Below are 23760 nucleotides of genomic sequence, written 5' to 3'. Positions count from 1 at the left end.
CTCTCTCTCTCTCTCTCTCTCTCTCTCTCTCTCTCTCTCTCCCTCACAGAACCTGCGTCCTCCTACTTCTTACTCCCCAGGGAAGTTATTAGAAATCACTTTCTTTATCTTTCTGCTCTCGCTCTAGCTCTCCACTGTGCCTTTTCTGAAAATCAGTTTTGGCAGTTAGGAAATGCTGTTTTGTGTGCTTGCGATTACAGATCACACACAGGCACACACATTGAAAGCCTCAGCATGCGTCGGCTGTTGTGGATGTTCTGCAGCATGAGAGGACGAGACGGTGATCCCACTTATTTGGTGTCTGTATTGAGCTTTTGTTTTGGGCTCCGACCATTGTGTGGACACATGGAGGTCAGAGGTCACGCTGAATAAAGCACAGCTCCGGATGATTCACCGACGCCACAATGGAGGATCTATCAGGGTGTCGTCTGAATCACCTGAAGCTGTATCACGTTGTGTTTACAACATGTACACGAACAGGCACCCTATACACACATAGTTGCTGTTATACAGTAAACCAATACAAACCAACATGTATTTCTGAACATACCCTGGTTCTTTGTATAGTTTGTCTTCATATAGTAAAGCTGCTGTGGATAATCGCTAACCCAATGAGACCTGACATTTCATTATTGCCTCCCATCTTATCCATGAAAAGGTCAAAAAGCAATACAGCCAATTAAAAAATCGACGTTGGGTTTTAATATCAAATGGTATTTTAAATATGGTCAGCTTGCAAATATATACAATATTTAACCAGCCAAGCACCATTTTATAAGATTGAGCTTATCTTTAATAAACCACACAAGCAGGAAACTAATGGTGGGAGAACAATTCAAGTGCATGAGCAGCATTTGTTCTTTACTGTTTCCTCCTTTTCTCTCATCGGTTGCTCCGCCATGTGTCAAACTAGTCTCAGGTGCCAAATGAATGACTGATCACACAGCTGCTTTCCCCCCGCTCTGTGCACACTGCAATTTCAAACAGTTGGTGAAGACGAAGAAAAGGCAAATCAATAAAATCAAACAATCAATGTAATCAAACAACCTGTATTTATATATATATGGGTGTGTGTGTGCGTGTGTGTGCATATCAGTGTTTGCCAAGGTTAATGGGCCAATGATATATGTCTCCAATGGCAACAGCAATCCCACACACAGACATTTCTAAGGAAGTCAAAGAAGGTGTGGGTGTTAAATACTGATATAGTGATCACAAAGTTTTTACCTTAGAAAGAGGACAGACAGGAAATGTGGACATTATTTCCACACTGTGCACAAGCAGAGGCAAGGGGGAGAAAAGCTGGTGTCAGAGAGGGGCGGGACTTTGGATCTATTCAATTGTCCCTGATAGATATCAGTAAATCTGAATACTCCCAATATTTCAATAGGCCATTTAAAGTGTCTAAAACATATATCGTATATATTTTTTTAATTCATGCAGCGTTTCACTGCATCAAAGACTCACATTTTCATCAAGGCAAACCGAAGTCATAGTGGACTTCAATGCTTTGAGTCATCCTATTGGATATTTGCATTCTTCAGTGGTATCGCCTCTATCTTTATTCTCTTTTTGAAAAACATCAGCACCATCTTGTGGCCTTCTTTATTCCTGCACTTTGATGTGCTCCTAAGTGCATATCATGAAAAAAGTAGAGAGTAGGACAAGTCAGTGGGTTTCTTTTTCCCAGCGTCATGCTGTTTGAAACAAAAGAATACATCAGATAATCTGTGTTCTCCTCACTTGTGCAGTAAATCCTGATGTAGCGAGATGGTTTTTCCATTTTAGTTAGATGGACAATGTGAATATTTATTCACACCGATAATGTTTTTTAGAAAGAGGAATTTAATAATACTGTTCCCATGATTCTGGAGTTATTTCAATCCGAGCTGTTTCTTTCTTTAGATAGAAAGAGTGTATGTCGGACAGATTTGTAAGTAACAGTAGAACAAAAAATATCTTAATTCATACATAAGTACCTTCTGCTTTGGTCCTGGGAAAACTATCATTGGAGTCATATTAGAAAATTCTGGAGAATGCTCTTATGAAATTGTTAAATCTCAGGTGAGCAAAGTACTCACCTGCTTGCTGTGCCGACCATGTTACACCGGGCTGCTATGTTCTCTCTCTCTCTCTCACTGAGTGCATCAGTTTTCTGACCACAAACACATTCTTAAATCCTTTTGTTTGATTGAAAAGTTAACCAAAGTATTAGTTTATAATGAAATTTGTTATTTAAAGGTTAGGCTATCTCTGTGCATGCTTTATCTTTTGGTGACTCAACCTAACATCTGGTGGTTAAAATAAGGACTAAAGACATGTTTTCAGCTTTGTTTTTTTTTATTGTACAACGCCTTATTGTTCTCTTAAAGGCAAATGCAAGTCATATCACATTCAAACGGAAAGTGCAAAAAATCAAGTTCCCCCATGAGCAAAAAAATATACATTTTTATTAAATACCACTCACAAAATAAGTGTGATTTTACTTCCTACATTTGAACAGTGTCCCAGTATATTTATACCATGAGGTATAAGTATGCCTTCATACAGGGAGGGGTGTTGTGATGGTGGTTCCTTGGGTACTTCTGTCCAGCAGCAGCTACAGTGGGCAAAATGTAGGCATAGGTGCAAATATGCAGTGTGGGCATAAGAAAGAATAACCCCAGTACTTGACAGTATATTCAGGATTGACCTGCAAATGAATAGATGTGGTTACATAAAATTATATTACATAAATAAAATAATAAAATCTAATGGAATGCATTTTATCTTGTAAAGTTTCTATCAGCATATGGTGATTACAGTCATTGCTTAACAAATTGCCTATGTCCTTGATTAAATATTTTTATTTAAATATTTATTTCATTTATATTATAATTTTTTTGGAATGAACAGATGCATGAGAATAGAGGCACATGTGGTAAATTGCAACCATTATATTTAAGACATTGATTACCATGACATCTTCCCAGAAACTGTTTCCACTTTTTAAAATGTCCCTTGGTAAGTGAGGAAAAAACTCTGATGCAACTTTCCACACCACGATCAACACAGCAACCTATTCTCTTCTATTTCAGACAAAAGTGAAAAAATCTCCGCCGTCTTACCCTGTTCGACGTGTGCATCCCAGCAGCTTTCTGGACGTTGACTGGAGACCACGGCATCTTCTGGTTTGTGTGAAGGGGAGTCATCTGATCTACTTATCACCCCAAGGGGAAGAACACGTGTCTCTTATATTGCTCTGTTTAGTCCAAGTCGTCATTCCCGGTATGGACGTCATTCGGGCCGAACACAAAACATGACACAAAACCCACCAATTCCCTTGTTTCAGCCGGTTCATTTCGAGGGCTGCTGTCTAGCTCGCTGGCATTAATTAGTCTCATCTCCAGGGCACATCTCCGGACCTCCGATGAACAACAGGTATGTCTTTGTGGCCGCGTACCAAAGGTTTATTAAGACATGCCATTACAGCGAGTAGTGAGGGATCGAAGTCAATTAGCTAATGCGACCAATGAGCTTTAAAATATCATACAAATACAGAAAATGCCCCGGTGCCTTTTTCTCAGTTCTAATGACAAGCTCATTCAAAAGTCATGCTAATGAGCTCCTACTATGGGCTTTATTCTCTCATATACAAAAGGTGCCATTCTGACGCATTCACACATCAACAGTTTTGTGAATTCTTGCTCTTATGCAAAGAAGTTGAGGAACATACGGGGCCCAGTCGGAACCGTCGCCACACAGCAAGAAGGTTCTGGGTTTGAACCTGAACAGTTTGCATGTTCCCCATGTGTCTGTCTGTGGTTTTCTTCCACAATTCAAAGACATGCAAAGACAGGTCAGTTGCCTGCAGTTGTGAATGGTTGTTTTTCTCTATAGTTCAGTCCTGTGATGGACTGGCGACCCGTCCAGGGTGTACCCCACCTCTTGCCCAACGTCAGCTGGGATTGGCTCTAGTCCCCCACGACCCTCAAGGGATAAGTCGTTTAGATAATGGATGGATGAATATATACAGACCCACAGCTAGGAATGACCGCAAGACATTCACTGAAAAGAGAGATGCCCTTGTTAATATGAATCCAGGAAGCTAGCAGCCCCCAGCTACACCCATGATCTGCTTTATTAACCGGAAAATACTATCATAAGTAAAGAGGACTTAACAACAAAAATCCCTTGAAAGCAGCTACTGCCTGACGTAAGTTTCCTGTTTTCATCTTTCCATCCTCCCAGCCAAAAGGAAGCACTGCTATAAATAGACAAACTGAATCCTACTAAGAAAGGGCCTACTCCTTGTTTATTGATAGGAAAGGGAATTTTATATCGATTGAATTAACAGTGCATCAGAAGCAATCAATGACCATTTCCAAAGCCCTATTGATTGCTTTGCATTCACTGTGAAAGCTGCTTTCAAAAGGCACTCGAGATCAAGTGATGTCCAGATAAATGTCACTCTCAACAACAATTTCCGGGAAACATTTGTGGATTGAGTAGATTGATACATTGCTCAAATTTAAGTGAATTATTGAACATCCCCGTGTATAAAACATTTGAGTGTGTTCCCATTAGTAATGAACGAGAGGAGACGGGATAAACAATGAAGCCAGTTTTAATGGGCCACTCAAAGGAACTCTTACAGAATCCACACTCACTTTGCAGTGACACACATGTCAGGTTACCGTTTGACCCTGGTGATGTGGCACTGACCCGTAATCCCTCGTTCCAGTCCCACATGCACCGGCTGTCCTACTGTGCACCACACAACAGCATGTGTCAAATCACTGTATATGTGGAGGTAATGTTACAAAAGAATCAGCATATCAATAGAACTAACAACAATTATTATAATATCAATCATTAATGGCTGTGTCTGCGAGAATTATTATAGCAATATATTTTTCCCTTCGTACATTTTACATACAGTTTACATCTATATTCACTTTATCTTGTGTTGTTATTAACAGCAGTACCATGTTGCTGTTGACCTTTGACCTCTAACAGGCAAGGGTCACATATTCCAGTTGTGATTGGCTCAAGGATGCGGGCTAGCTCCACCCCGGGGACCAAAACACCAACTCACATAACGTCACACACACACACACACACACAGCCCCTGGGGAGAAGACGAGGAGACCCTGTCGGGGGGTGAGAGTCCAGCGATTAAATGAAAATTAAAATCCTAAGGAATGACACTGGAGATGTGTGGGGACTTATGGAGGTTTACACCAGCAAGGGGACGTGAGCGGAGCATCTACACAGCTGCATGTAGTTTTTTTTTCTATTTTAGCTCAACAGCTCCCTGGGTTGTGCTGAAACAGTCATCTGTGACTCCTACAGAGCTCGGCCTAGACAAGCTGCTCTACTTTGTGCACTTAAAATGAAAACGGCATCCTCTTCATTGACAGGGAGTGAGGGATCGCTTGCAGCTTTGTGTCTAGGATGGAGGAGGAAGAGCATGAAGAAACAAAAAGCTGAAAGACAAGCCGAGGAGTCTCCAGAAATGAAAAAAGGCAAATTTGTGGCATTAAAACGCCAATGTGAGGTAAAGCCTGTACCCACAGAGCTAGAGTACATAGTGGAGGGGCATGTAACTAGCACTGCCCAGAGAGAGACAAGGATATCCAACCTTCTGATCCATCTACTGAACGCATTCCAAAGTCGGAACACAAACCTTTTGACAAGAGAGGAAAGCAGAAGAGACCAAAACCATCTGGCTCAGATGGAAAAGAAAAATAAACCTTTATGAAATCACCTTTCCAGTGTCAGGTCTCTTCTCCCCCCCCCTCCTCTCAGACTTGTGTCTCGCTCCTAACACGACGAGTCTTCCTCGTCATCATCATCATCTCTTTAACCCTTTCCATTACTTCCTCCATCTCCCTTTTGTTACTGGCCTCCTGCTTTTCTTCTACACCCTTCTGCATCTCCGCCTCGGTCTCACCCTCTCTGTCTCTCTTTGGGAAAGATTCTCTGTGGGCACAGGCTGCGGGTCAGCAGGATCCCACGGGATCGCCGCCGGCCGTCTCTTTCTCGGGGGTGGCTTCGAGAGGTCCTGCCACCTTCTGCTGCTGGCACTGGAACTGATACGGATGCTGAGGTATGGGCGGGGGTTGAGGGTAAGCCGGCGGTTTTGAAACAGTTTGAACCAAAGGGAGGGCTGGCGGCTGGGGGTGTGGCTGGGGAAGGGGATGGAGGTAAGCCGGAGGTGCAACCTGGGGCTGGGTTTGGGGCTGGTGCAGTGGTGGAGGCTGTGGGTGGGGCTTGGCCTGAGGCTGCTGCTGTATCTGGACCTGCTGAAGTGGGTGGTGGTGAGGAGGATGCTGGAGCTGGGGGGAGGATGCTCCGTTTTTACTGAGGCCGCAGGACTGAGCTGCACAGTGGATCTGACGCAGGTTGTCCAGGGCCTCGCTCTTAGCGTGTTTCAGCAGGTCGGCCTGGCCCTGAGGTTGAGACAGAGGGAGACATAAAGAAAGAGAGGGACAGCTTGGTGAATAACACACAACCATATCGGATTTTAAGGCAGCGAAAGCATCAGGTCATGTGTCTGATTTCCAGCTCTGTCCTACTTTGTACCTTCGCCAAGGACAATATGTTTTCACTCCTGTCCACTTGTTTGTTTGTCCGTAAGCAGGATTACACAAAAACAGCTGAAAGGATTTTAATTAAACTTGGTGGTAGGATGTTGTATGGGTCAGGGAAGAGCCCATTCAATTTTGGTGCGGACACAGGATTTCATTTTCCCCTTTCTATAAAATTGAGAGATAGGATGTTTTTCAACAATTGCTCCATTTTCCAAGGTAATAATAGAAAAAAAGAATCAGACAAATTTAAGGAACTGACATTTATAAGTGTGTGTGATTTGGTGTAAACGGCTGGATCCAGTCAATATACATCTGGTTTTATATGGAGACTGTTGGGCAGATGTTTGCACTCTATTCAGTGCAATTGTAATGCCAAGAAATCTTCATCCAAAAAACTACCTTTACCAAGTTAAAGATGAAGCAGCGAAAAACACTGATAAAAAGTGATTGAGGACTATTTTGTCCTCAGAGCATTACCTAATACGTGGCAGAAGGGGGCAGTATAAAGCCACTGAATGAAGGCCTTTGGTTGCCTGCCAGCTCTTCCAACTGCTTCACTCTGCTGGCGAATAGTGCTTTCATATGGTGATAATGTTATACTACATTTCTGTAATTTATTTGGGAGCACTAAGAGATGAATCCCTGCCATATGTGGAGGAAGTGGTCGGGGCAGGCATCCCGCTATACAGCACTGTCAAGTCCTTCTGGGCGGCTGCCATGGCTGCCATGGCTGCCATGCCCCCCCCCCACCCTCAGGCTTGCTGTCTCTGCCATGTGGGAACGTGGCAGTTATTTCAATGTGTGAGGTACTTATATTATTAGAACTGTTAAAAGAAAAAGAAAAAAGAAGAAATGCGACCACATGCTTTTACAAACTCTCTCAGGCCTCTTCTCCAGCGCTTCAGCTCCAACACTTTCTGTACACCAGCACTCCTCCAACATCTGTTCCCAAAGCAACTTGACAGCAGTTGCCTTCACATCTGTGCATCTGCATACTTTTCCCTCCCTCCCACCGAACTCCTCTCTGGACTCTCTGTGACCCGCTGTGACAGCTCATTGGGCCAACATTCCCCCGAGAAGAGGCACAGGCTGACCTGTACTGCACCAGACCGAAGTGTACGCGGTGCAAGGGGGCGAAATCTCGGAGCGGCGAGATAGGCACAACGTGTCTGACATACTGCGTGATGAGCGGAGGTGCTGCCCTGCTCAAAACACTCAACGCTCTACCCCCTGGTGATTGTTAATAAGCTGCAAGTGGCCTTTTTACCTGAGCCACTCCAGAACGCAAGCCACGAACAGAAATGAAAAAAATAAATTATGTAAGTCATGACTCACCAGGCATAAAATAAAATCAGGAGAAGCATGTTTTTTGCTTCCCGAGCCGAAAAATCGGGACGGGACTTCAATTCAAGTATATTTACCCCTACGACTGGCCAAATCCCACCACTATAACCTCATTAAACTCGAGGCTATAATCCCATGCCTTGTTTATCAGAACTAGTCTGACAATCCTTGGGGTAGAAATTGGATTGTCAATAACCTTCCTTGAGCAGATTATTTTAAGGATGTAGACAGAGAAAGATGTGTGACGGTGGATCATGAGTGAAACTGAGAACTATGCATCTCCACCTGACATTTTTATGAATGGTTCTCAGAAAATGAGAGATGGCAAAACAAAATGAGGCCAGAGGTCCCTTTGCAAGGCTTCGGCCACCTATAACAATGTGATGCAAACAGTTCCCACAGCAAAATCTGAGCTATTTCAGGAGATGATTCATTATGTGGAATTAATTATGTGCCCCAAACAACTGTTAACTACCTTTGCCAAGGTCATGTTTTCACACACGTCTGTTTGTTGGTCGTGTGATTGTTTGTTTTTCAACTTACGCAAAAACTAAAGAATGGATTTCCACGAAACTTGGTGGAATGATGGGACATGGGTCAAGAAGGAACCAAGTAAATTTAGATTTTCTTTAAACATTGCACTGTTTTTGTAATTTTCCCCAATTTACCCAAAAATAAATCATGGGTCTTGATGAAAAAAAAAAAAAAAGAGGACATATTAAAGGGACTGATATGAGTATGTGCAATTTGGTGCAGATTGATTCAATTGAAGGGGTTTGTACTCGTTCGGATTAAAATATAAACCACACTGGGGTTGATTTGGGATACAGCAAATATTTTTGATGCCTGTTACTGTTCTGGTTGACATTTGCTTCAAAGCCTCTTCCTGTTGATCTGACTTGTGTTTTTCTCATGACAGGAAGGCTCAATGTGCCGACGGGGCGGTATCACTGGGCAAAACACCCTCATTCACCATGGCAGCTCAGATCTGTAACTGTAACTGTCAACGTACGGACAGAGAAGGCGTCTGGTGACAGAGAGAAGACTCTCAGATTCTCTTCCTCTCAGTTCCCCACTATCACAGCAGCAAGCGCTTCCCCACCCGCTGAGGACCCGGAGACACTAACCGGTGAAATAACTGGGCACGACTGCCAGTCTTGGCAAACAGGCAACAGGCTCCCACCAAATGTTCACTATGAGACACAGATTACAACTAAGGAACGGCAGAAGGAAGAGGAGGAGGAGGAGTTATGTGGACGCCAAGATGCCTTCATGTAGAGAGTTGAAAAAATGAGAAGCACAACAGAGGGACATGTGTGTTTTTGGACACAAGGGAGGGGTGGGAGGAGTGGCGTGGGTTTAGGAGTGATGGGAGTTGGGGTGACATTGGGATTAGGTCCTGGTGTCCACCTGTTATGCTACTTAATTCAAATTAATCTGGCTGGTGCACACAAAGCGACTCTAATAGTTCCAGAATAACAAGAGGAGAGTATTTTATATTTATATTTTAACACTGATCTACAAGTAGAATGGCCATACAATTTAAAAACTAATATATTGGGTATTTGTCATTTACAGCTTCCCAAATATTTAAACTATTAATCGTGTAATCAAAACAGGAGAGGTTAGCAATAGAACAGAGTAATTGTTATTGACAGAAACGGCAAGGTGCTCCCTTAATCTTAGCTTTAGGTGCTTTTTGATGAGGCTGACATGAAACAGGAACAAAGCAATCAGATGTGTACCTGAGCTGACACTCCAGTGGAAAGCTCAGCCAATTGGGAGCTTCCTCACTCAATACCAAATGATTTCAGGGTGATGAGATGAGATAAAAATACCCCAGCTGCTCTGTCCTTACTTAGCCAAACAGGCCCACAGCGCAGCACGGGTCTCACTACATTGGACCAATAAGATGAAGGCATTAGGCAACCTTATCTCCCGTGTCATGGGACAGGCAGAGACAAGAATGCATCCTGCTGAGCATCGTCTGTGTGAGCAATCCTATCGTATCTTGTCAAGATGGTTACATAAGCAAATAAATAAAACAGTTCTTGGAATCAGCAGCAATTAATTAAGAGATTTAGGGATTACAGAGGAGGAAAACACTATTAGCCCAGGGAGCTTTCTTAAGACACCATGTAGTTTAATCTCAGGGTTGAGGATTGCTTATCCAGCTCGTTATAGTCTCCGATACAATCGCACATGTTGACATCAATCAAAGGTATTATTACACACACTGGAGATAAAGTGCAGTTATGGGGGGTATTTGTTGTGATGAAGACCTCCTGTGAGTGCACGGTTCAGTTGGTCTCACCTTGAGCACAGTGATGTTCCACGCGTAGCTCTCCATGGCTTTCTGGAGTTTGCGGCCTTTCAGACCCTCCTTTGCTCCGATGCGATGCAGGTCCTCATGGAAATCCAGACCTGGACACAGACACACGTGACATATATGTGTAAAACAGAACTTTAATAGAAAATATATTTCGGAAAGTCATCGTGTCTTTCAATGTCACATAAATAAATTGGACTATGGAATATGATAATTTCATCGAGGAAAAACAAAGCATACAGAGGGAAAAGCACTCAATTTGAACCTTATTAGAAGAGTTAGGAATTGATATGATCTTTTAAGAGTTGCTGTTCTTGTTGTAAGTAAAAAGTCAAATAGAGGTCTACAGAGGTCATTGATATTTGCCATTTCATAAAATCGAAAATGCAGAGACATAAAACATAAATGATTGCAGACCAGTCTTATTCTACTTCCAGTACATTAACTACAGTAGTTAATCATTAAATAGCAATGAATTGCAACACAAAAGCCAGCAGAACAAAAGGCATTGAGCCAACTCCTCAGGTGAATGTCCCGCAATTCAATAGGTTGAATTACTATAAGGGGGTCAGATTGAGGAAGTGCAACGCAGGGGAACCTCTAATTAATCTATGTGTAGGTCTGGCTTCATTTATTTAGACCATTACTAATCCTCAGGGCTTTAAGAACACACTCCTCCTAAAGCTGTAAGTATCTGCCCGCTTGTCAGTCCGTCCCTGACAACTGACCTGACGCCACCGCAGCACTGAATGACTGCAGAAACCGACAAAACACGATACGCAGTCATTTACAAAAAGCACCACCGCTCTTTAGAACTCAGCGTGTGTCTGCCACCTCTGTACAATGCAACACGGCTCAACAGCAACACAAGCGCAGCCTCAGAAACGATCACACAGTTGAATCAAGAACTCTAAAATAATTAATGGTTCTCAGTTGATTGTATACCCCCCCGACAAGGCTTAAGAGTCCCCTTGAATTCAATCAAGCCACACTCAATTGCACACACTCGCAGATGAACTTCACTTTACTGCACCTCAACTTCAGTCAAGTCTTTAATTAAACTGATTTTCATTGGGGAGCCGGAGAATGACCTCAGTCCAGGGGCAGACTGTCTAGCTTGCTTTTGTGAAAAAATACTTCAAGATCCTTACATAATAGCTATATTATACTGAACAAAACAAATTCTTGGTTTAATATTTAATGCTCCGCTTTTTTTTTGCTGTAAAAGTACGCCATGCTCTCTCTGTTTACCAGTGCAGTCACACTGTCTCCTACTCAACAAAACCAAGGGCTTAAGTAGAATGATCAGGACGGCTGTTGCTGATTAGCAGTTTCATACATAACTAGAATGACGCCTACCTCTGCCAATCTCTTTACCGGGTCTCTTTGTGTGCCTGTTATTTATTATGTGCGTGAGAGTGTGCTTCATACATGTTCCGCAGCTCACCCCCCCTCCGGAACTTGACCTCAACATAACTGTATGTTTGACACTACGCGAAACTAATTTCCCCCAATAATCTGCAGAGCAATTAAAAAGGATCAAGAGGTCAACCAGTAAATTCAGAAAACATCCTCCCTGGCCCCCAGTGCGCATCAGTGCCCGGGCCCCTGTTGTTCTCTCATTTCCATATAAATGATGATGTGGAGCCAGTGCAGAATGTCTGTTTCTAAGGCTGGAAGTTGTGTTAACAGGGTTTAGGGCTGATTTGATCTTGTAATCTGGTGTATGGGCCTCTGCTGGTGCAGAGCCGAGTCAAGGCGGGTTTGTGATCACAGGACTTGGGGAGTGAGGCCGGCACAAAGCTGAATGAGGGATGAAATTAGCTAGAGGCGGACTGTCGCAATACAGCCTCTTCAAGCATTTCATTTCCCAATTATTAAGCATTTCCTCCCTCCACGGTTGCTTTTCTTTACTGTCACTAAAAGTGAACTTTGAGTTAATAAACTGAAAAAACTGAATGCAGCCCCCGTAGCACATTCAACAACAACAGGGAGAGAGAAAAAATTGGTGCTTAGATCGACAAAAAGACGAAGGGGACAACAATATGTCCCCTGTGAGTATACACTCACACACAAAGCCCCAGTTAGGGCTTACAGTCTCTGCATAGAGCAGAGAGGGGCTTTGGCTTTGTAATGACAGCTGCCGCTGCAACTCTTGTACTCCAAACACACAATGCTCAGATAAAGGGAGAGAGAAAGGTAAATAAATGAAAAATCAAAATCAAAATCAAAATCAAAATCAAACAGAATCTCAAAGCTGGATCTGATGGAAAGGAATGATGAAACCAAAGACGAGAGAAAGGGTGAGAGGGAGATACAGTCGGATCAGTGTTTCATTGATATATGTCGAGTCATACACACTGCAAAGCCCAAGCAGAATATCATAGCTGCAAAGAGAGAGGGGGATTTTCAAGCTGCCAGTGAGCCCGGGCAACAATTACTGCACAAAGCCAAGGAGGAACGAAGGGAGGGAGGTGTCTTCATCCCCTGAATCTCCATGGTGATGGAGCGGCGTGGCCTCAAACCATATACCTAACACAGTGGTCGGTCAGGGAGTCTGTGCATCAATAAATAAGCACAGTCAGGTTTGCAGGGAGGCAGCAGCTCCGAAACCCAGTGGATCTGCCTCTTTGTTTTAACATGGCTGGATGCAGGGCCACGTTCAGACCGGACACCTGAACGCCTCACAGTTGGGTGGGGCATCGTTTGGGTTTATTACGATACCGATGCTAAAAAGTTACTTTCAAAACGGTTCCGGTGCCTTAACGGCCCCCCAAAAAATGTTTCCTTTCAAAACAGCCTCAAAACAAATGGTCAACGATAAGAATGGGTCTTTTATTGCTATGGCGAATTGGAAGCTGAAATTGAACATATTTACTTTTAATAGTTTATAGTATACGTCATTTGAATATACAAATAAGTGCAAAACTCTTAACAACTTTAAATAGCAAATTCACACAATCAATATAAAAAACTACCCCAACTACAATAAATGACCCCTGAATAACAGTTTTTAGTTTCTTGATACTCAATTGTCTCCCAACTGCTGGGACCAGGGACACCCCACTGTGGTTGATGTGCATCACCAGTTTCTTCATTAAGTTTGTTGTGCTCCTCCCTTCCTCCTTCTTCTTCTTCTTCTCTCAAATTACCGGCAGATCGCAAACAACAAGGTGCATACCGCCAACCAACTCTACAAGCTGGTGCTCCCCGCTCTCGGCCATTGGAATTCTTTCGCACGAAGTTCAGCCGCACTTTTGACCCTTTAGCTTCAGGCTTTTGCTGTTGTGTTCGACTCGAGTTTCAGGTAGCTACTAGGTAACTGGAGGCTAATGTTTCGTGCTGCCGGAGCCATGTAGAGAGTGTCTTGTTAACTATGCACATGCTGTAAGGTTTATGTTGCATGTAAGCAGGGAACAGCTCAGGCACAGAAATCTGCATTGTGATCCGGTCCAGTAGGTACCGGCCGTGTAGGAAAAGATTTCGGTACCCAACCCTCCTCACCGCATACTGAACACAGAGAAATGCTTAAAGATGCGCAGGAGCACAGAGATGTCGTATAAATGGCTTAATTGAGTCATTGCTCGTCTCTGAGGCACTATAGCCTCAGTCTTTCTGTGAAGCTTTCTGATGACAGACTTCCTTAAGGAAATCCACTGAACGCTGTAGAAGCCAGTGCGGCAGAGGCTGGTTAAGAGATGGAGTGGGAGTTGTGCTCTCCATGCACAAATAGATTCGATCTGTGTATACACATAAGCCAGTGTCGAGTGTACTGTACACACACACACACACACACACACACACACACTCATACACACAGTGGTAGCATCTGGAGGTGCCAGTGTGTGCATCCCAGCTGTCTATCTGGTCCCCTATTTGTGGTGTGTGTGATGCAGAGCTATCAATAGTGCCCAGGGGGGGGGATCATCAAGCACCTCTCCATCCTCATCAACACGTCAGCCTCACTGCCCAAATTAAACTGATTAGCTGCAATAATGACTGGGCATATACTAAACACGGGAAGGAAACGAGGAAACAGAGGCGGGGGCAGCTGGGAAATGAAAAAAACACAGCGGTCCGAAACTGTCCATCCACATTTTCTGGCAATGCTACGAGCGATGAATCTGCCGACGTGCCAGTCAATTTCCTGTTGCTCATATTGAGAATTAGAGGCAAGTGAGGAGGTAAGAGGTTAGTTCAGGTCCCTCGTTTCAGAACCGCCACCAGCGTGTCATTTTGATTATGGATTTGTCACAACAGCATTTAGCTGATGAGCACAGCACACTTTTAATGACTGGGGCTAAAGTGTCAAGTTCAATCAAAGGCCTCACACGCACTATCCCACATTCCCTCTCTGATACTGACAGCCCGTCCTCTAATAGCACCTTTTCCCACTTCTCACACTGCCATTACATCAAAATTATACCTTTTGGCTTTCAGATCAATCATAAAGACAAAACCCTAAAATCCATGCAAAATCCTCCATCTCGCGCCTCATATTTTTTTCCCCACTCGCCGATCATCTGTCTGCGATTCAGCCTTTTTGCTTTTGTCAACGTCAGTTTGTACAAATTCGTGGGGCTTGCGAGTCGCCTTCTGATGGGAGCATTCAGAGCTTGTCAGTCTGTCAAAAGAGGTAAACTCGTGCCTTCCGAGCCGCCGAGAACGATGCAGTGTTTGGTCGGGGAGCTACGAGTTCATCCAAATGTCCTCGTGGCTTTTTGGTCCCGTTCTCCAGAGGATGAGAAACGCTCATAATGAACTGAGACACAGGCTAAACAAGACAGAGACGACAGAAAAGAAGGGAGAAAACCTATTTAGGGAGGACGGCTCGCGCTGTAGCCTTTGTGCAGGGAGACAGGTGAAACGTTTTATTAGATCCACTGACTTTGTCATCGTAAAATTAGATTGAAGTGGCTTTCCTCAACCCTCTCAACCTTTCTATCTGTCACACATTCAGCAACATGGAGGTCAAGTTGAAGCGCTGTCACAATGAATAATTCCCGGTCTCTAGCAGCTTAGCAGTTTTTTAAAACTTACATAACTCAATAAACATACTGACTGCTAGATGGAGGTTTTCCATTTGCAGTAAATAACTACAATTGAATCTCGATGGACAATTGTGAAATATATATATGCAAGGAAAAGCAGCAGCACATACGCAGACCAACAGGGACCTGAGGAGACAGGAAGCAGATGGAGAGGACAGAAAGCACGCTGAGAGGAGAAGCAGGACACAAGTGTCTGAATTCATATCGAAAAACAATTGGTCTATTAGAGCTGGAGGGAGATTATTATTATCGCAGATCTAAAAATGTTGACATATTTCCTCCATCAAGCAATTCTTCCATCTTGAAATTCCTCTTAAATTGGATTCATGCATCACAAGCACAGATACCAATTTATATGTGCTTCGTAAATGGACAGTATTTTATACTTAGTGCTCTGTGTGATGATGTAGTTGTTATATATTAGCGAGGTAAAATGATGGCAGTTCTGAGATGTGACAACTGTGCATGAGCCTGAAAACGCAGTGTAATTATGAAGAACTGCTGTCAGAGTCACTCTGTTCTGTATTATGAGCCAATATTAATTCAGAACTTATATTCCCTGAGGCCTACAAGGTTACATTTAATTTAAAGTTTAAAAATGTTATTTCCCAATTTTTATTTGAGGCGATAGGTCACATTTCATAGCTCTTTTATACATGAAGAGGTAAGTAATTGGAATTTGGCAAACAGCGTTGGGGCATCTGCTCTTCTGGCAGTCGGCTGTAACGCGACATTATGGCAGAGAAACGGCTGCTATCTGTGCATCCTATTTTTAATTTCATTATTTTCTTCTGCCTCACTTATCACTATCAAACGTACAGCGGATGTCTGGACACATGAATGAGCGGACATCCAAGTTATGTATATTTGAGAATGGCGGTGGTTTGGACCGAGGCGTGCGTGTTAGTGCCAGGGGCAGGGGAGTGGGAGTAGGCGATAGGGAAAGTGCTATGTTTGGCCTGCAGCTGAGGCCCCTCAGGGCTGTCGCTGCAGCCCTCCGTCTCATTGTATCGCTCTTACATAAGGCTGCTGCTCTTACGGTAACTCGAGATTTAGGAATTGCTATGTTTTCACTTCTGTTGGAGGATGACATGCCCCTGAAGAAAATACTTCAACCCCTCGGGCTTTTGAAGCCCTTTCAAAAGACATTTAATTACAGCTCGTACTTAGATTTTCCAACTGTGGTTCCTTAATTGTTGACATTTTGATAGGTTTTCACCTGACGGCAGCAGTTAGCCAAGCAACTGCCTTCTGGTATCCAGCTACTGCCGCTGCTGAGCGTGTGGTCGCGGCTGTGTGTGGGGTTTAAGCATAACTCTGCATTCGACGCGTTTGAAGATGCCTCCAGCTCCGAGCTCGGGAACCTTGGAGCCAGGGGGACAGCTTTGTGATTGAGGCTCCTACGGCTCAACCCACATCCCCGGGTAACCGCACAGCACAAATATCAACTAGGATGGTTGTGGTGGGGTGGAGGGGGAGCAGTGCATATGCCGGCCTCTGTGGGAAGCCAGGGAGCAAAGCTGGGTATAGTGGTTTTAAATTGGCTTATCAGCCTCAGGATATTGGGTTGGCATGTGCCACAGAGCGAGCCTCCCCTGCCTACTTTGGGTTTATCATGCAAAGCAACAACACACACAAACTACAAATGGCTTCCCGCGTTTACACACACTGCTGTGAGGTCTATTATAGGCCTGAATCTGTCAGTTTCATACTATGTGCCTACAGCATTACAATGAGGCACAAACATGCAAAATGAAGATGTCGGTATTCAACTTATGTGCTCCTATTTGAGGAGTTCTTCAGCGGAGGCACTGATGTGTGGCAGAGAAGCAAAGCAAATGAGGGACAATTAGTGCTGAATGCAAAAGAGGCTCGGGAAGACAAGCCACAGGACTCCGTGATTCTCTCTCTCTTATTGATGATCTTATTATAGTGAATCTTACAGTTTCAACTAAAAGGTCAGACCCTTTACACCAAACGGCCTTTAAAAAAAATCTCTGAAACAATGACGAAACGCCTTTTCAATTTGATCCCTCTTTCTCATCCCCACCTCTCCCTGTGTTGGGTTCTGCACTGGTAGCCGAGGCTAATGCCTGTTGTCGATGCATTTTCAAACGAAAAACGTAGCAGTGTGGATGAAGCCTCTTTTTTTTTAACCTTCCCACTGACATGATAACGACACAGTGCAAACTCAATGATGATGGCCTGCTTTATCACCAGCAGCCACTGTTTTTGATGGAGATGCTGAAGGAGCGGATACACTACACTCACTCTATTAGGGCAAGAAGATGTGTTACACGCAGATTTACGCACAATAGCACCCGAGCCACTCTAATCTTAAAAGAGAGGAGCTGAAAATATTTGACTCCTCAACTGATTTAAGGTTGCTTTGTGTATTAGGATCTTATTTCTCTCTTAAACAAATAAGTAAGAAATGCCAGTGAGGGAGATAATGGAATTTGAATGACACAAATCTTGTCCTTGAATTGTGAGTCATCTTGTGCACAGTAGCAGACAGATCTAGATTACCCTGCCTTGTTCCACACTGATGCTGCTGCTGATTTTCTGAAATGTCATGAGAGATTCTAAAACAGAATAAGCTCAGACCTATATATCATTCAAATAAATACCAAAGATTATCAGCTTGGATTACGCATCCAGTTATGAATGACACTAGTGATGGATGGGAAGTTGCAGCGGAGGAGCGTTGGTGTTTTGTGAGGAAACGTACCTGCCCGTTGTGCTTGGGTGAGTTTGGCGTGGACCACGTCAGCCGACTCGATCAGTGTTCTGCTGGTTTGGATCATCTATAAAAAACAGGTTTGCATTGGATTAGTTTGCATCTCAGCATTGCACCAGTCATCCCGGAGAGCAAAGCAGAGGCCCAGCCAAACACAGGGCAAAGTTATTTCGCATACAATAATCAGAGGTGTTTCTTTTGTCGCGTTTTTCCCGTAGAACCCAACAGATTTGATCCCTTCGACAGCCAGGCCTCATTTTGGCCCATTTGAGCCGAGATCTTAGCTGCTATGTTTACAGACACATTAACAATTAATCCTACACAGGTTTAAGGAAACGGTATTGTCATGTAAATGTCTTTATCTGATTTCTTAATCCAATTAAGCCAGCGTGCAAACAACATAGCAGGGATTTATTTTGCCATGTTCATAGGGAAAACCAAAGCAGTCAGTTTATAGTGTTTAACATTATGGGTTTGCAAAATGGAAATTAGGCCTTAAATTTGTATTAACTGATAATATATACTGAACATATTAAAGCTCAACCAATATGGATTGTTGGGGCCGATGCCAATACTGATACAGATATTAAAATAGGACAATTTTTTTTACCAATACCAATATATCAGAGGAAAATTGGCAATGTTTCATTTTTTATTATAGAATCCTTATGACAAAGACATGTAATTAAGGCTTTATATATTTTAGGGTTTAACCATAAACTTATTATAATTAACTATGAATAGAAATAAAACACAAAGTCAACCATATATATATACAACTTGAAGTAGATGAACATAAACATGAACATTTATTCTGTAAAACAATTTGATATAGGCAAACATAAATGCTTTATATGTAAAAGGCTCATATAGGTCGATAAATCAGTTGGCTCTAGAACATGTGCTCTCAGTGTATGGACATAAAACCACTTCTCTATGTACAGTATGTTCTTATTCATTCAATATTTATTCCAGCATCCTCACTCTCTTGTACAACTTGTACCACAAGCCTGGACATACCAGTATAGTGTAACAATCTGGCCTGATTGCTTTCCAGCTCCTCCCTGCATATCAAATCTCTATGTTTGAGTCTGTTTATATATGCATGTGTCTGTACATGTGCATGTCTGTATCTCTCTCTTCTCTGCTCGACATGGTGTGATGGAGATTTATAGCTAACTCCAGGCATATCTGCAGTGAATTGACATGTGTATTGGTACCACCAATGAAAAAAGGGAAGCATGGGAGAGATGCTGCCTCCTATTTTCACCCCCACATTTGCATCTGACCATCACGCTGTGGTGTAGTTTGAGCCCTAAACATCGTCCCACAGGCTGAGGAGAAGCAGCTGGACCAGCCCTTCAGCGCCGAGGAGGAAGCTAATGAAGTTTCACACTCCTGTTTGCAGGGAGACAGGAAGTGGACTCTGCACAAACTGTGTGTGTGTGTGTGTGTGTGTGTGTGTGTGAGTGTGTGTTCGTGCGTGTGCATGCCTTTTCTTGTTCTGCTATCCTAATGAGAGTTGGTCTCAGTGCAGACAGTTTTGTAAAGTGAGCTCAGTTTAGACGGTCCCTTCCTCAAGGGGACGTTTGAAACCTCAAGTAAAATCATAAAAATGCAGAAGCTCTGATGTTTAATGCATTAAGTATCTGATGAATCTACATTCCCATGAATCTCTTCCCTAACCTCCGCAGAATAGACGTCAGAACTGTGAGATGAATGCGTAGGTGGGCGTTGTGGTAACAGTAGTGGAAGTAAGACAAACAACATATATTTCCATTGAAAAAAGAGAATAGTCTTGAATGCAGCTTGTCTTGAAGCGACGCTGCATTCTGGTCACGTCTGCCTCTACTGTAGAGGATTTCTTCCTTTGTGGCTGCTGCAAATGATGAGTTTAAAAAGAAGTCCAAGCTCTTTTTACCTCCGACAAGGACGTTATATTTTTGTCTCGGTTTGTTTGTTTGTGTGTTTGTTAGCAGGGTTACAAAAAAACTACAGTGAAGATTACCACAAGTGTATGTACAAAATGGACACAGAATTCTTATGTACATGAACAACTGCTGTTTTATGTTCAAGCATTTTTGGTACATTTGTATTTAAAGATCATGGTACGATTGTAATTCAAACACACAACATCAGTGTCTGTGCGCATTTCGTGTATTTGTGCACATGAGCTTCACTGGCCTTATGTTCAGCTCAGCCTTATAACAGCCACATGAAAGGGAGTAAGGACACACATTGCACACTGATACGCTACAGTAAATGGCCTGGTGTTGGCAGCAATGTTGCTATGAGGTCACAAGCATCCACACACACACACACACACACACACACACACACACACACACACACACACACACACACACACACACACACACACACACACACACACACACACACACACACACACACACACACACACACACACACACACACACACACACACACACACACACTGGGTCATCTGTTCTAGAGTGGGGAGCATGCCAACAAAGCCAGTCTTTGGGAAGCAAACACAAACCCACGAACCCAAACATACCCGAGCCTCAGGACAGGACTATGGTTTAATGTACGTGCATCCTTTTATAGAGAGAGAACAAGGTGCAGGAATATTATTATGCACTGGAAAATGAACAGACAGGGGAGAGCGACAAGACTTGAAAGAATTTATTTCTGACATTTTTGTGATGTCCCTATTAATCATCCTTATCAATAACTACCAAACACCCAATCAGGGTAAAATGGACGACAAGTGTTATTTGGGGGGGGGGATTAGGGGGTGTGAATGTGGGTAGAATGGGATGTTCTCATTTCTGGGCGTGAAGTTCAGTTTGTCCCCAGAAAGCGTGTACTGTGGACTGAAGCGTGAGAGTTGCTCTGACAGCGCCAGGAAGCCTCCTGCATGGTTAGGGCTTCATAAAAGCCCGAGCAGGTCCGTTTTGGGAGCCGCGCGCTGCGCCGCCGCTGATGTCACGCACCTCTGTAGGTGTCGGCGGCAGGAGGAGGAGCGCGGGCGCAGCAACCTCGTGCCCTCGCTAGTGACCCACTCCCTCAGCTCCCACAAAGCCTCACAAAGGAGGAGGAGAGGCGAGTAGAAACAGCGGGTGATAACTAATTACAGACAGAGTCCTCCAAGGCCCTTTTGGGCCGTGCCAATGTCAAGTGGTGAAAAATGCAGTGTTCATGTAGGAGAGGAGGCAGGATGGAGAGGGACGTGTGAATTATACAATGAGAAGCCTCAGCTGACAATCTGACTGATCAAATAGGTGGTTTGAGACGCCTTTAAAAACACATCCAGCAAATCAAATGTTAAACAATCCACCATTAAGGGAGGGAGCAAGATAACCATCTGCCTTGTGGGCTTTTTTTCTGTTTTATTTTAGTAAGCACAGCACCTACAGAAATCTGCACAGAGCAGGAAGTGCTTATCGCAGCATCATGGGACAGGACAGCCTCCGATATCATACTTGAAAGGCTGAGTGCTTTTTTTAAATCTTTATCTGAAGTAGATATTTAGTGAGATGCTACGCAGTATAACAAGAGTGTTATTGTCTCAAAGGAAGACCTGTGTAATATTCATGATTCCTGTCACAGTTCTGTCTTTTGTCATGCTCCACCCACGCACCACATGTCCCCAGCCTGTCTTTCTGTTCCCAGACCCACCTGCTTACCTGATTCCCGATCACCGGAACCGTTTCTCATTTGTCTCATTTGCTAATGTCCCCTGTGTGCTCTTCATGCTGTAACCTCTCCTCCCTAGTACCTTGCTTGCTACTTGTCTGCTGTTTGTTACCTGCTGCCTGCGTGCATACCCACACGCCTCCTTTAAGCCCGCTCTTTATCATACATTCAATGAATCTGACTTTGTTTCACCAGCCTCCCTGTGTGTCTGCACTTGGTTCCTATTCAACCTCAGCAGTATGTGTACTGCATTTACTTATACTTTACTACTGATTTAAACACAAAAACTATTGGACAGGAAACTTGGTGGTACGACGTATGGTTCAAGGAAGAACCCATTGAATTTTGGTGCAAATCCAGATCAGGGGTCGGATTCACGAATGTTTTGTTTCACTTTCTTTAACATTGAAGTTTTTCAACATTTGCACCAGTTTCCCAGGGATAAAATTCATGGATCTTGATGAAGACAGGCATGTTTAGGGGACTGATATTTATGAGTGTGTACCACTTGGTGCAGATAATAAAAGAAAATCCAGGTCTAGTTAATTTAAATCTGGTTTCATAAGGGGACTGTTAGGCGGAGATATGCAATCTCTGAGAGTCATTCTAGTTTTCTATGTTATTTAAAAGTTAGATAAATTTGGTTGTATTCGAGTTTTCTTTTTCTTTATAGTATTTTTTTATAATAAAAAATACATGGTTAAACTTTAAAATTTCAAGTAATAAAATGTATATTAGTGTATCAATTTTTATTTTATTTTACTATAGGTACCAGCATCGGCCCCAAAAAAAACATATTGTTCAAGGTCTATTCATGTCAACTCCAAAATTCATATTTAGCGACACAAACCTTTGGGTTCAACTGTGGTATGAACATTTCAACATACTGGTACAACCCTCTCTTGTGTGTGCAGGTCACTTACCATGTCATAGGCAGTGAGCACTTTACGCAGCAGCTCAGGTACAGGACCCTGAGCCTCCATGGTGGGGTAGGTCTCGCTCAGGTCCACCGTTACCCTCAGTGACCGCTCACTGTTCATCAGCCAGCTCGACACTGTGAGGATGCACTGCTTCATGTTGGCCGCGGGGGTCAGGCCACACAGCTCCTTGAAGGACACCATGGCATTCTGGGAAGAAAACACGAGCAGTGAAAAAAATGCACAAATAAAAAAAGACAATTCAAATATTCCAGTTTAAATAAATAACTACAACAACTGTAAACATGGAGGTGATGTAAATTGGGCTGTTGTTGATCAGAAAAGAGATGAGCACCAGTAACAAAGTGCAGTCTAAACACCTGACATGCAAGACTTAAAGGAAGGAAACAGATTTTACGAGCTATTGCAGAGATTGATCGGCTGAGATAAACACTGGAGCACTCGACCAACCAGGCATCTTCAGTGCTCCAGGTCCAACCCCAAAGGTTCCTGTACTTTCGTAAACTACAACCCACTGAGCAGGGACTTTTTTCTGTGGATAAAAAGATTTCCCTGGAACTAAATTTAGACTCTGGTCCCTGAGGTGGAAATGCCTAGTTCCTGCAAAGGATCCTAGTTCCTGCGGAAAGCTTATATTGACATAAATATTATAAATGTGTCTGTTGTCCCCGTAAAGTTATTGTACTTGGCAAATGAAGTGATTGTGGTCCTAAAGGAACGACACGTATTGTGACCTTGAGTGAGGAGATTTAATCAGAGTGCTCATGATACTCCCCTCAGACCAAAAACAAGATAAGATCGCAGAGAGTGTTTCTCTTGGCGACAGTAAAATTGGTCAAAATCAGTTTCCCACAATGTAATTCCACTCATCCTTCACTTTCTTACTTTCCCCTTCTCTTTTCTCACCTTTCTTTCACACTTTTTCCTACCTAATGACTGCATTCACCTTATATTATTCATTCATTCATTAAATATTAAGTAAGTACAAAGCATTCTTCTTAATATGTTCCAGTTTCTACATGGACAACTGAACATTTTACAGAGAATAAAACTAGAATGGCACTGAGTTGAACCTAAGGCTGAACAATACACATGATTGTCT

At 43.2% G+C, this 23760-nt stretch overlaps 1 protein-coding gene across 2 annotated transcripts in view; it reads right to left on the bottom strand.

Annotated features, from left to right (window-relative positions):
* Nucleotides 1-4590: 4590 nt before the first annotated feature.
* The window catches only part of plcl5 (phospholipase C like 5), a 68785-nt gene continuing 49615 nt past the window's right edge, over nt 4591-23760 (bottom strand). For both annotated transcript variants that reach the window (XM_035180308.2, XM_035180309.2), the window contains exons 3-6: nt 22644-22847; nt 18031-18106; nt 10234-10343; nt 4591-6434 (exon numbers count right to left, since the gene is read on the bottom strand). In XM_035180308.2, coding sequence (XP_035036199.2) covers nt 5985-6434; nt 10234-10343; nt 18031-18106; nt 22644-22847 — 840 coding nt within the window. In that variant the 3' untranslated portion in view covers nt 4591-5984. The remainder of the gene's footprint in view (nt 6435-10233; nt 10344-18030; nt 18107-22643; nt 22848-23760) is intronic.

Source organism: Hippoglossus stenolepis, chromosome 16, assembly GCF_022539355.2.
Source record: "Hippoglossus stenolepis isolate QCI-W04-F060 chromosome 16, HSTE1.2, whole genome shotgun sequence".
NCBI lineage: Eukaryota > Metazoa > Chordata > Actinopteri > Pleuronectiformes > Pleuronectidae > Hippoglossus > Hippoglossus stenolepis.
Note: the sequence above shows the minus strand (reverse complement) of the source record. Positions and strands in the feature narration are given on the sequence as shown.